Source organism: Armigeres subalbatus, chromosome 3 (assembly GCF_024139115.2).
Source record: "Armigeres subalbatus isolate Guangzhou_Male chromosome 3, GZ_Asu_2, whole genome shotgun sequence".
Classification (NCBI taxonomy): Eukaryota; Metazoa; Arthropoda; class Insecta; order Diptera; family Culicidae; genus Armigeres; species Armigeres subalbatus.
Genome location: NC_085141.1, coordinates 428,571,712 through 428,585,967, shown reverse-complemented (window position 1 = coordinate 428,585,967; position 14,256 = coordinate 428,571,712). Strand labels below are relative to the sequence as shown.

The window sequence follows — 14,256 nt, the reverse complement described above, 5'->3', positions numbered from 1 at the left end:
TGGATTGGTTTGGATTGGTTTGGATTGGTTTGGATTGGTTTGGATTGGTTTGGATTGGATTTGGATCGGATTTGGATTGGGTTTGGATTGGATTTGGATTGGATTTGGATTGGATTTGGATTGGGTTTGGATCGGATTTGGATTGGATTTGGATTGGGTTTGGATTGGGTTTGGATTGGGTTTGGATTGGGTTTGGATTGGATTTGGATTGGCTTGGGTTTGGATTGGATTTGGATTGGGTTAGGATTGGATTTGGATTGAATTGGGTTTGGATTTGGATTGGTTTGAATTGGGTATGGATTGGTTTGGATTGGTTTGTATTGGATATGGATTGGACTTGGATTGAATTTGGTTTGGATAGGGATTGGTTTGGATTGGTTTGGATTGGTTTGGATTGGTTTGGATTGGTTTGGATTGGATTTGATTGGATTTGGATTGGTTTGGATTGGTTTGGATTGGATTTGGTTGGTTTGGATTGGTTTGGATTGGATTTGGATTGGATTTGGATTGGTTTGGATTGGATTTGATTGGATTTGGATTGGTTTGGATTGGATTTGGATTGGTTTGGATTGGTTTGGATTGGTTTGGATTGGTTTGGATTGGTTTGGATTGGTTTGGATTGGTTTGGATTGGTTTGAATTGGATTTGGATTAGATCTGGATTAGATTTGGATTGGATTGGATTGGACTTGGATTAGTTTGGATTGGTTTGGATTAGATTTGGATTGGTTTGGATTGGATTTGGATTGGTTTGGATTGGATTTGGTTGGTTTGGATTGGTTTGGATTTGGATTGGTTTGGATTGGTTGGTTGGTTTGGATTGGATTTGGATTGGTTTGATTGGTTTGGATTGGTTTGGTTGGATTGGTTTGATTGGTTTGGATTGGTTTGGTTGGTTTGGATTGGTTTGGATTGGTTTGGATTGGTTTGGATTGGTTTGGATTGGTTTGGATTGGATTTGCGTTGGTTTGGATTGGTTTGGATTGGTTTGGATTGGTTTGGATTGGATTTGGATTGGTTTGGATTGGTTTGGATTGGATTTGGATTGGATTTGGATTGATTTGGATTGATTTGGATTGGTTTGGATTGGATTTGGATTGGTTTGGATTGGTTTGGATTGGATTTGGATTGGTTTGATTGGTTTGATTGATTTGGATTGATTTGGATTGATTTGGATTGGTTTGGATTGGTTTGGATTGATTTGGATTGGATTTGGATTGATTTGGATTGGATTTGGATTGGATTTGGATTGGTTTGATTGGTTTGGATTGGTTTGGATTGATTTGGATTGGATTTGGATTGGATTTGGATTGGATTTGGATTGGATTTGGATTGGATTTGGATTGGATTTGGATTGGATTTGGATTGGATTTGGATTGGATTTGGATTGGATTTGGATTGGATTTGGATTGGATTTGGATCCAATTTCGATTCCCGGGGCCGGTTTACAATTTGGAAATATTCTCGACTTCCCTGGGCATAAAAGTATCATCTTGTTAGCCACATGAGAAGTATACGAATGCAAAAATGGTAACTTGGCTTAGAAACCTCGCGGTTAATAACTATGGAAGAGCTGAATGAACATCAAGCAGCGAGTCGGCAATGTCCCAGTGGAGAATGTAATGCCAAGAAGAAGAAGAAGGTATTAACGATTGTCGGATAGCTCGAGACGAAGAGATCGTCCTGAAAAGAGTAGCTTCTTCTACTACTGAGTCTACAGCCACGAAAATAAGAGAACAATCCCTTTTACGCTTTATTAAAAAAAATCAAGATTAATCCACTTTGCGAGTCAAGTAGATTTACGCGTCGCAAAGCTAGTGAATTGTAGAGTTAAATGTGAAAACCTTCATCTTTTAGTCCGGAGCGTTCTTACCACCAAAAACCCGATACGGCCTGCTTCGTCTAACATATCAAACTTTTATCAACTACAACAGTAAATGCATAAGTATTAGATTATTAATGGCGCTGTCAATCTTGTGATCAATATGTTTCGTTCAAGGCGGTACTCTATGTGTCAGATGTCCTTGGTTTTCATCACAGGAGCCCTATTTTCATAGTTGAAAACAAGTAAACCAAAACATTAAATTTGACATTCAAGGTACCGATCAAACTCTTTATGCGAAATCTGTGTTACTCTGGTTGAATCATGTTGGTTACAGCAGCTGTATGGAATAACAGCGCCTCTAGCGTTCTAATACGTCTGGTTCTATACTACTGCAGCGGCGCATTCGGCCCACATAGCTGCCTACCCTGTCGGTGGTGTCGGCTTCAAGAAATTCGATTGTATTCGGCGTAAACCGCCATCTTTTCAACCGTTCCGGGCCGCTTTTTTCGGTGAATGTTTTCATTAGTTATCTCACATCCCGGGCAGTAGTCATGAACAGAAAAAAAAACATGATGTGGACTTGATTGATATAAAAGATAAAAGAACAGGCAATCATATAAACAAAATGCACTGCACCCAAAATGCATTGTTAACTATATTCGCTTTATGTGTTTTTCACAGTGTACTCTGTGTTTCGTCTTTGACGTTCTTTATACGATACCGACTTGGTTTCATCGTTGCTGTTCACATAAATGTTAAAGTTGCTCAAATTAAGTTGTTGAAGTCAAATCAATCTTCAGCATAAAAGAACAGAAACGATCAATCTTTGTAGACTTATGCAAAATAGCAAATCCCAAGTGACTTTGGTGCAGGAACTCTATTTTCGCAAGGGTAGCTTCTACCTAGGTAACCTAGTGAACCCGGTTTTTGCTGCTTTCAGTAATGAAATGGCAAACAATCGATCAATGCCGCGTGCATGTGTACTTGTTAACAACGCTATCGTTGCTACACTTATCTCTGAACTAACAACCAGAGATGTATGTGCTGTCACAATTGATGCAACTGGTGGAACGTCCATCAGAAAATACGTCTATTGTTCGGTTTATTTATTACATGATGAACCATCTCCTACGGATGCTTTCAAACAAGTTGTCATTTATTGCACTTCAAAAGGCCTTCCGCTAATTGTTGGTAGTGATGCTAATGCTCATCATATCATCTGGGGTAGCTCGGATATCAATCTGAGAAGCTCCAGCTTGATGGAATACTTCAGTAGTACCGAACTTGGTTTACTTAACATAGGCAATCGCCCAACCTTTATGGTATCTAATAGAGCAGAAGTATTGGACATAACTCTTTGCTCCATTAGAATCAGTCACGAGTTGACGAATTGGCATGTGTTAGATGAGGAATCCATATCTGACCATCGCTACATCTACTTGATCATTTGAATATTACTTCGCAGACCTTGCGTTTTAGAAATCCTCGTTCAACCAACTGGGATCTCTATACAGAGTTGCTCTCGACAAAATTTCATGGATATCTACCAACCATTGAAACTCCTACCGACTTGGATGATGCCGTTGATACTACAACGTTGCATATCGTGGAAGCTTTCGAAGAAGCTTGCCCTTTGCGTTCTGTGAAAACCTCAAGAGGAACCCCATGGTGGAATTCCGAATTGGCTAAACTCAGGAAGCAGTGCAGAAGGAGTTGGAACAGACGCCATTCAGCAGGGACGGAGTCTTTCAAGTCGGCTCGGAAAGCCTACAAGAAGGCTCTTCGATCTGCTGAAAAACCTATGTGCAAATGTTTCCAATTTGAGTGAAGCCAGTAGGTTAAATAAAATTCTTGCGAGATCCAAGGATTTCCAAGTTGGCGAAATTCGCAAGCCAAATGGCGACTACACTTCTTCTGACGAGGAAGCATTAGAACACCTATTTGATACACACTTCCCTGGATGTGTCGATATAGCATCTTCGGATGTTCCTGATGTCTTTTCATGTAGCTACGGGTCTTGGGCTCAGGCTCGTAGAATCATAACTACTGAATCGATTCAATGGGCTCTTAACAGTTTTGCTCCTTACAAATCTCCAGGGGAAGATGGGATCTATCCCGTTCTTCTCCAGGGGGGTTTTGAGCATATCAAACATGTTTTGAAAAAACATTTAGTATGCAATTTTGCTACTGGGTATATTCCCATATCCTGGGGGGATGTCACTGTAAAGTTATTCCTAAGGGAGGACGTGCTTCGTATGAAGAAGCAAAGAGTTTTAGACCCATCAGTCTGACCTCATTTCTTCTGAAATGCTTAGAAAGTATTATCGATCATCACATTCGTGATTACTGTTGACTGTCAACATGCTTATGAATCTGCAAAGTCCACCGTGACTCTTCTACACAAGGTTGTCTACGACATCGAGAAAGCATTTGCTCAAAAGCAATCATGCTTGGGTGCGTTCTTAGACATTAAGGGTGCTTTTGACAACGTGTCTTTCGATGCCATATTGGAAGCCGCACGTGGTCATGTGCTACCTAACATAATAATAAAATGGATGCCCTCAAGGGGGAGTATTATCTCCACTTTTGTGGAATCTCGTTGCAGATACGCTATTTAGGTTACTCAATAATGGCGGTTTTCCTACCTATGGATTTGCCGAAGACTATCTAACATTGATAGTGGGTTTGTATAAGGTAGTAATTATTCGACCTGATGCAAAACACTCTGCAGGTAGTTGAAAGTTGGTGTCGCCAATATGGCCTTTCGGTTAATCCGAATAAAACATCTATTGTTATTTTCACGGAAGACGTAACCGTAATGGTATTCACCCATTACATCTTTTTGACTCTGAAATCAATGTAACGGATCAGGTAAAGTATGTGGGACTAATTCTTGATTCCAAGCTCTCCTGGACACCTAACATTGAATTCAGAGTCAAAAAGCTAGTCTAAATTAAGCCATCTTCAAATGATGTGCTTAATGGCAATGACTGCTGCGTTCTCTTCGACTCCCACGGCTGCTCTCGAGGTTCTCTTCGACGTGGTCCCACTACACACACATCTCAAACAAGAAGCACTTTCTTGTACTTACCGATTATGGGTTCTCGGTTTCATGGAAGAGAATCCTGTAAACCGCAGTTCTACACACACTTCGTTGTTACAGCTCATGGTTGATTGGGACAAAACTGTCCTCGCTCCAAGTGATCTCACACTCGCTAGTAGTTTTCCTTATAGGACATTTTCAACACAATTCCCCTCGCGGGATGCGTGGACATCTGGTTATTTGGAGAGAAGTATGTCAGACAGCATTGTTTGTTACACTGACGGCTCCCTCTTCGAAGGTAGAGCGGGTGCAGGTGTTTACTCGCGTGAGCTGAGATTGGAACAGTCCCACTCACTGGGTACACACACACTGTCTTTCAAGTGACATGACTGTTGTCAAGTTTCCGCACTGCAGAAACACATAATGGGCAAAGTAATATACTTCTGTTCAGGTTGCCAAGCATCTATCAAAGCTCTCGCTTCGGCCAACTCAAGGTCGAAGTTAGTAATCGCCTCAATGTCAAACTCAAATTAAGGAACTGAATTCAGTTAATACGTTGCACCTTATATGGGTACCTGGCCATGCTTCCATAGCTAAAAACGAATTGGCTGATGAGTTAGCACTGGAGCATCACATGACTTTATTGGTCCTGAGCCAGCTATTCCAATATCTAACTGTTGGGTGAAGCGTATGATTAGCTCTTGGGCTTCCACTCAGCACAAACGGTATTGAAGTAGTTTGGATTCATGTCGACAAACAAAATTGCATATCCGAGAGCCAATTCCGATAGTAGCAAACTATTTAGCTAATCTGTCTAAACAGAATTGCAGTGTCTTAGTCAAGGCCTTGACAGGTCACTGCCGACTCAACTATCACATGGCAAATATTCAACGCGTTGAATCATATGTCAGTGATGGTTGTGAATCCGATTATGGAACTTCTTATCATCTGACATGTAACTCCCCAGCTCATGCGCAACTGCGTTTCCAAATATTTGGCAAACACTTACTAAGTGAAATTGACTACAGAAACCTGAACCTTCAAAGTATTCTGTTGTTCATAACCCGTTGTGGTAAGGAGCTATGAGCTTTTGTACGTGTTTGTATACGTTGTATGCCCTCTTCGAGGGTCCTTTTTCCAAACTTCCCATTGATATTCCTTTCCTTTCTGCTCACTTCCTTTTCCGTCAGGTGCGTGATGAGAAAGGCTGTGAAGGCGATGGCACAAATCTCCCAAATTTAGGTGAACGTGCCCCTGGAGCCGACGTTCTGATACCTGATACCAATCATGTCCATATGTCATTTTGCTTTTTAAACCTTTAATGCGCAATGTTGTTTTAAAACAACAAACAGAAAATACGTTTAATCACAGAGAACAGACATGGATGCTCGAACAAAATTTCGTTAAAAAGGTGTGTAAAGATTTAAATCACACCTCAGCGCCGCCAACGCAGGCTGCCCGACATAAAAACTCAATTCCACAAAGTGATGGCGTTGGCATACACTTCATAAACAATGTAGTGCTGCCACCTAGGAGCGAGCCTAGGAGCAATTCGGAATGAACACTAGCGCTAAAAAGTAAACAACGGCAAATTTTAACCATATTTATCAGCACACTAGCACCGCACAACGGGGGCATAACGACATACTTCAAAATGACCAGTACAAACTTTTACACAAGCACGCGAATGAAGATGAACGTCTGTTCTCTGTGGTATAATGTTAATGATTTCAATAGTCGTTTACGTATTTCCAACGATTTCTTTAAAAATCGCCTTGCGCCTTTAAGAGTTAATCAATATTTGATATTATTGAGCTGTTTGACGTAGGACTACGTCTGTCGTTTCTATATTGTGGTGCACTTTACGATTGCAAAAATCGGGGACCGTTATAAAAATATGATAGACTTTCAACTTTTTTTTTAATTTTCAATTTTTTTAACCATTCTAGCTAGTATGAGTCAACGCTTCTTTGTATTTATACGAAAATACAAAAAAAAAAATCACGTCAAAGCGATTGAGCGGAGCGGATACAGCATCACGGAGGCGCTGGTAACATTTTCAACGGAAATCCATCGCATTCATTGGTGTGTTGCTGCAGATCATTCAACCTAAACGAACCAGCATTTTAAATGAAGAAAGGGTTGACTACAAAATAGCATTTATTACAAATTGTGGTGTCAGTTAGTTGTTGGAAAAGCGCATTGGGGAAAGAAAATTGGTTCTTCTCAGGACCAGTATTTTCTGGAAAGAAAGGTTTAATTGTGAAAATGGACTGTTTCGGTGGCATCGGCGTTTGGCGTGGAAGCTTGGTTAGTGATTCCATCCATTCAAATTTAGGGCTTAATTTATTGAATACAAGAAAGTTGCTTTCCGGCGAGCCATTTTTATCGGGATTCCGCAAAGAGCGGTTTAACTATTTAAAAGGCAGTGACATCTATATTGCCATCGACAAATTATATGTTCTTCTGTTTATTAACAAGAGCTCTACTTATTATTTCCCATGTAGTGGCTATATTTGTTAGCTAGTAACACCCCAGATGAATTTGAGCCATGAAAAAATGAAATGTCAATTTGAGAACGGTTTTTTTACGAACAGATCGTAAGTTTCGAGTGGAAGAAGTATTTTCAGTTATAAATCGTTGAAATAAGACCACAAAGATATGCTTTTTCCCATTGGTAATAATTATTTTGAATCTCATTTGTTAGATTATGGCGTGATTAGCGTGAAAAATGCTTTGCCTTTCTTGTATATTCGTACTAAAGGGCGGGGCTAACGGGCCTAATTTATTGAATACAAGAAAGAGGCTTTCTGGCGCGCGCTAACCATTTTGATCGGAATTCCGCAAAGAACCGCTCAAAATTTGATGCAGAGTGGAGCGGACACAGCAGCACAAAGGCGTGGGCAGGGTTGCCACATTTAAATCCGTATTTTTCTTCAGGAAATCTTCATATCTGTATCTCAAGTAAAAAAATCTGTATTGAAAATCTGTATCCATCTAAACCCAATCAGAATGATTTTTGAACAAACTTTGTTTTGAACAATATGTAAATTTGATAAATAGTGAACGAAATCTGTCGTGGGTCCGTCTCTAACTATTGTAGCGACTTTAGTGGACCAACCGCTCAGTCACACTAAACCAACTAAGCAGAACTACTGTTTCTAGATATGTGAATATAGGCTAGATCTGATTCTCTTTTATTATTGCTTGAGCTTTTCCTGAGACCATTTTATTCAAATATAGTTTAAACATTTTACGGAGCATTATCTGGTTTCAAAATCGTTGATTTGCATAAACCTGCCAGAGCCAATATGTTCTGTCTTTTCAAATTAAGATTTTGCTAATATGATAATAGTCTGTAACAATGAATTTTATTTTATAAGCCTCAAATCTTATTGAAAACAAATATTTACTAATAGCAAATTATTTATATAATTTTTATTATAATTTTCAGTACTGTACTCCTCAAGAAATCTGTAAAATCTGTAATTTTGCTAAAAATCTGTATATCTGTATATACAGATTCTTGGTCACCGCTCTACCTCAAAAATCTGTAAAATACAGAATAATCTGTATATGTGGCAACCCTGCCGGTGGGTAGCAGTACCAATGCTGAAAATTCATTCCAAATGGTGGAAGCTTAACGAAAAATCATCGAGTGGCGGTCGTAAAATTTCAACGCAAGGCGCCGACAAGCGTTTAGATGCAGTTAGTTATTGAAAAGGACCATTGGGAAAAGAAAATTGGTTCTTCTTAGGTCCAGCATTTTATGGAAAGGGTTAATTGCGAAAATGGACTGTTTCGGTGGCATCGGGTTTGGCGTGGTAGCTTGAATGCTGTTAGTGATTCCATCCATTCAAATTTATTGCATCATCTCCCCCGACGGGCTATCAAATTCGCTAGTTACGATTGAGTTTTGCACTTTGAAGGAAGTTTATTTCGGATAGTCGGATCAATCTTCTTTTGTATAAAATGGTGACTTTTGTATAAAATCGATGAAGACGCCATCTCAGCGGAAACTATCTACAGCAACCACCTATAGGCGAAAGTTGCTGGGACAGACAGATGCCAAGAGATAATGTTTGGTAATATGAAGAAACTTCGTCTTGAGTCAAATTTCTTTTGTTATTCTTCGCAACAATACGCATCTTAGATAACCAACAGCTTATAACCAAATTCAGAATCTTGCGAGAAGATTTCATAGGATTCTTAGAATTTGTCATTCTCTGCATGGTCCGTTGTCTGCGGAATCCCGATCAAAATGGCTCGCGTGCGCCGGAAAGCAGCTTTCTTATATCCAATGAAGTAATTTCATTAGCCCCGCGCCTTCATTAACCGTTATGTGTGCACATTATATTTACACCCATATCAGATCACAAAGGGGCGGGGCTTACGGGCTTAATTTATTGAATACAAGAAAGCTGCTTTGCGGCGCGCGCGAGCCATTTTGGTCGGGATTTCGCATAGAGCTGTTCGACAAAATTTGATGCAGTGGAGCGGACACAGCAGCACGAAGACGTGGGTAGCAGTGCCAATGCAGAAAATTTATTCCAAATGATGGAGGCTTAGCGAAAAATCATCGAGGACTGTGTGTAACTCCTCACTCTGCCACGTACGCTTCCATCACGGGCGAAAACCAAACGTTTCAATTAAATATATTTGCGTTTGGATTCGTGCTACTTTTGATTCTTCTTATTTCTCCTTTATTCTGGACAAGTTTGAGGATGATGGCTTCTAGGGTTGCAATGTCCTCCATTGAAAACCAGTCGAGTGGCGGCGATAATTCCGATGAGTCATGGTAATTCCACGGTTGAAGACTCAATGGGAGTAACTATCCGACTTCTTGATTTAGTTGTCCTTCGAGCAGTTTGCCCAATGTTAATAAAGAGACAGAGAATTATCATAGCATATACCATCAATTTGGAATATCTACGTAGTCCTACGTCACCTTTGCGTACATCCCGATTGGGCTGCACCTTCAAGTTTTTCGTCTACTCGGAATCCTTAACTCTCCGCTACTAATCACGCCCTAGGACCCGAGACATAGGAAAAAGGTCTTTGGGGCATGGGCAGGTTTCACTCTGGAGCAGAGCAGTTTCTCCCAGGGAGAAATATTTTCAGAGTTAGCAACAAGTTGGAGGGGTTCAGGGGCGTCTTCCTCAGTAAGATTTTCCAGGGAAGTCCTCAGTTGCTTCATCAGTTTGATTAATCGACTTTAGTCATTGATTGTGCCACGGTACTTTGTCCGAGGAGCTCGAGGAAGATAGTACTGAGACAAGTGTTACTTTTGTGCAGCTTTCGTGATTCTCCTCAACTTTGTCCTGCAAGAAGCCATCAACCAAGCCGAGGTGTGTGAAGTAGCGTGCCCTAGCGGATTCCATGAAGAGATGGTTGGGATGAGGCAGTGGATGGCGAACCCATTACAGTACTTTGTTCAGTCCCATCGAATAGTCACCATACACGCGTACCAATAAGTTGTCTGACTTGCGATCGACGACTATTATAGCTGCTCAGTTTGGGAATAGAACTGGACAAATCATATTCTGATTTTTAGATTTTTTTTTCTTTGGGTGAAGAGATATACAGAATTGCAGATTTACATACACTTAGGATTGATAAGGATGTCAGACGCTTAGTTGTGCTGCACTTTTTCTTCTACGCCCTTGAGTTCGATCGAACAAACTTCCATTCGATTCCAACATTGTGAACCATTATACTTCTCGTCTTCATGTTCTTCTTCGGTTTCGTTGGTTACTTACATGTCCAATTCTGGCGTGCGAACACCACGAATAAACTGCAGGTCACCACACTGCCATCATGGTGCTTTGGGTATTTTATAATTCTTGTTTGCTGGCAGGCTTCTTTGCTCTCTACCATCAGTGGGTCCTACTTGAGGTAAGCTACGTGATCACACTTTTCCACGACAATCGTCAGTGTTACCATGCTAGCGGCTTATCTTTGACGGTGGATTGCGGTTACGCCAACTCCTAGCTTCATGATCAATCTTGCTCGGATGTCCGCATTCGTGGAGAGTGGACTCCACATTTCAATGATCCTCCGTGATAAAAAAAATCACACATGTGCCATTCACCGACTCAACTCAGATCTTTGACATTCGTTCACTGAGATCTCATTGAAACATGTTGCCGAGCAGTCTGCTGTAAAAATCGGGGCAAGTTTTAGTAGAAACCTGAAATTTTAGCCTGTCCACGTTAATTTCCGGACACACATCTTCAAATGCGGTTTTTTATTTCACAAACCACTAAGAAGATCAATTTACACACAGCTGAACCTCTCCGCTTTATGTGATACTTTCAGCATGTTTTTTTTTCTCGTCAAAATTGATGAAATGCATAAAAATTATTTGGACAGTGTTCGAAATTTAACGTGGACAGGCTTTAAAATTAAGTGCTTGGCACATTTCGATGGACCAATATATGTATATGTGAATAAAATTGTTCAAAATCTCATAAACTCTGCTAAATGTTCCAATGGACACTCTAAATTGTGATTATTATTTCCAATCTGTAGTTATATCTTCATTGTATTGTAGGTACTTTGCTGACCAAAATTTTACTTCTGATTGATTTGAATTAAAAAAACCTTCAAGAAAACGCTACTTCGATAATGTTTTAAAATGGGGTGAGGCGACGAATGCTTTGATAGCACGTGCTATTTGTACTGGGAATAAATGTTCCACATCTATGATAGCCTTGGAATAGGATCGCAAAAACTGTCATATTTTGGTACGATACTCAATGCTAGAATTTATACTGATGTAGAAATTTCTATCTACAATGTTAAATAACTCGAGTCAAGTACGAGACACTGAAGACGGCCTTACTGTTGAGGTCGAAATACGTATCTGTCAAGATACAATTAAGTTGTGGAATTCAATGGGATTGTACAAACTCGTCTTATGACATGTGAAGACATTCCACTGAAAAGCTCAAATAATTTTCTTTACATAAATAGCTCGTTAAAATATCTTATCTTAAATAGCTGAAATGTAACCATAATACCCAATGTTTTATCAGTGGGCCCTGCAATTATTATTGATTAAACGTACTCGTTTTTTTTGCATTGATTTTTTCTCATCACCCATCCTCATCAACATGAAATTGGTTCACTCTAAAACAAAAACCGTTTTCAGCTTCTTTCCGCCCAAATTCACATCTCGTTTCTATCTCTTTTTTATGTTTTGTATGTTTTGTGATACATTTTCAAAGCACACCGATAAAATATCGATTTTCGGCGCTCCGGCACAGAGGCTGTGTGTACCCACTACTTATGTGCACATCGCGCTTCCCCCTTTTTTTAACTCGGGAGCCATTGAGTGGAAAATTTGCCGAAACGAACACCGAGGTGGCTTCCGCGGAAATGAGCCTCGCGAAATTGATCCCCCGAGCGCAAACAAAGTCAGATTTTCGGCATGTCATATCGGCGATTGTCGGGCTTTAAAACTTGCAGAAAATATGCTCTGTATTCATTGTGTCGTTACCTTCAACTGGATTATATAAACCACCGAGGATAATCGCGCTGAACAGGGTAGATACCAGCAGGCTTGAGCATTGATCCATATTTCTCTTGCAGTTGTTGTTGTTGTTGTTATTGTACTAAAGGTATTGTACTGCTCCGGCTTTTCCTCCTTGAATGTGTTTTTTCGCCAATCGCAGAATGCTGTGAAAATGCGCTTGTTTCGCCTACTTTTCTTCTTGTTTTATCGCTTTCACTATGATTTGTTTGCACTTGAGATATGTAGGATACTGGATTCTTCTTGTAAACTATTCATGTGTTATTTTTCATTTTTTCTGCCTACTTTTAGATAGATGGGAAAGGATTTACACTTTTCTTCTGGTTGGCTGATTTTTTGTTTTATGCACTTTTTTCATCAGAAACAATAGATCTTCATCTTTTTCCATTCATATTTAAAGCACTGCGCACCATTTGTCGAAAATATTAAAAATCATATCGATTGAAACTCCCGGAAAATAGTCACACATGATACACGAAGAAAAGGGGGCTCAAGAAAGGATTCACAGCAGAGACACATTGGAAAATCCAACAATCGGACGGTCTGCCAAAAAGTGGGCCCGTGTCAATCCACTTTGACGAACGTGTAGGGAAATTAGAAAATCTTCCCCGTCCAGCTTTTAAAACTTTTTTCCACTTTTCTCATTTTCTCCCGTCGCACTAAAACCAAATTTAGAAATGACACAGAGCGATGAAAAAACTATCTGGCGAACGACACCCCAACAATATGCTTATGCTGCTGCTGCTGAACAACATTTGCCCTTTTTCCATCACACTTGCCCCTTCTACCTTTCTCGTTTCCTCTCACTGCTTTCGATTGGAAGATAGAACAAAAATGAAAGAAAACTTTTCTCTGCGACTGACTGCTGTACTATTGTATTTCCAAATTAGTTGTCCAGAGTCATAAGTTTTCCACACTCAAATTCCGTGCTTTGAATGGACCTTCCACAACTAACTACATCTAACCGATATTTCGACACAGGTCGCACGCACTTGGGGACAGTTTTTGGGACCCAATCGATGATGGAAAAGTGAAAAATCATCCATCGAAGAAAACACTCCCAAAACACAACATGTACACTCTTTTTCGCAGTCTAAATTATTCTACGAATGAAACATGAACGGCATACATAGCCAGAAAGGAGGGTTCCAATGCTCCGATCGAATGCATGCTGGTGGTTGTGTTTCATTCATGTCGCTTCCATTCGATAGGTTGAAGATTAGGATGCACCGTTGAATAATAGCAACGTGGGGAAAGCAAAGCTCTTAAATTTGAATATTTTATATGGAGTACTTATTTCCTCGCTGTACTTCAACCATTTGATCTATATGGAAGACTAGCATAGAATTCAAGGTTTGTGGACTAGTTGATGCTAAATGATCTATAATTCTTTGTTGAAAATTAGTAACGGACATTAAGTTGACATTTATTTATACACTTTTATATTGTACCTCTCAAAAAAATCTACTCCTACTTAAAATCGCAACAAAAAATAACCAAGACAACGAAAAATAAGCGAAAAATACATCTCTAGAAAAAAGATACTTTAATATTTTTGATAATTTGGTCGCCACGTGGTGGGTTTTGGTAATGAATACTTTGATAGTAGTAGATTGCTAATGGTGCGACTAATTTTGTGATAAACATGTTTTGTCCAGGTCGCTACTTGCGTGCCATTTGTACTGCGGATATATTTTTCAAATCTATAAGAGCCTTGAAAAATGATCATGAAAGTTGTCACTTTGATGCAAGGCACAATATCTTTTGTAAGCAGAAACCATTTACAAAAGTTAATATTTATTGGCTCACTTACAAAACTTCACATTTTATTGTGCAGAGAACTGAAAACATAAAT

The 14,256-nt window shown here is 39.7% G+C and overlaps 1 protein-coding gene across 4 annotated transcripts in view; it reads right to left on the bottom strand.

The window, feature by feature from the left end:
- LOC134227506 (roundabout homolog 3-like) overlaps nt 1-13,484 on the bottom strand; it is a 47,840-nt gene extending 34,356 nt beyond the window's left edge. The window contains exons 1-2 of one of the 4 annotated variants that reach the window (XM_062709050.1): nt 13,190-13,484; nt 12,369-12,685 (exon numbers count right to left, since the gene is read on the bottom strand). In XM_062709050.1, coding sequence (XP_062565034.1) covers nt 12,369-12,447 — 79 coding nt within the window. In that variant the 5' untranslated portion in view covers nt 12,448-12,685; nt 13,190-13,484. Of the gene's footprint in view, nt 1-12,368 lie in introns of all 4 variants that reach the window. The other 3 variants (XM_062709049.1, XM_062709051.1, XM_062709052.1) reach the window with 3 other exon arrangements.
- Between the last annotated feature and the right edge of the window lie 772 nt (nt 13,485-14,256).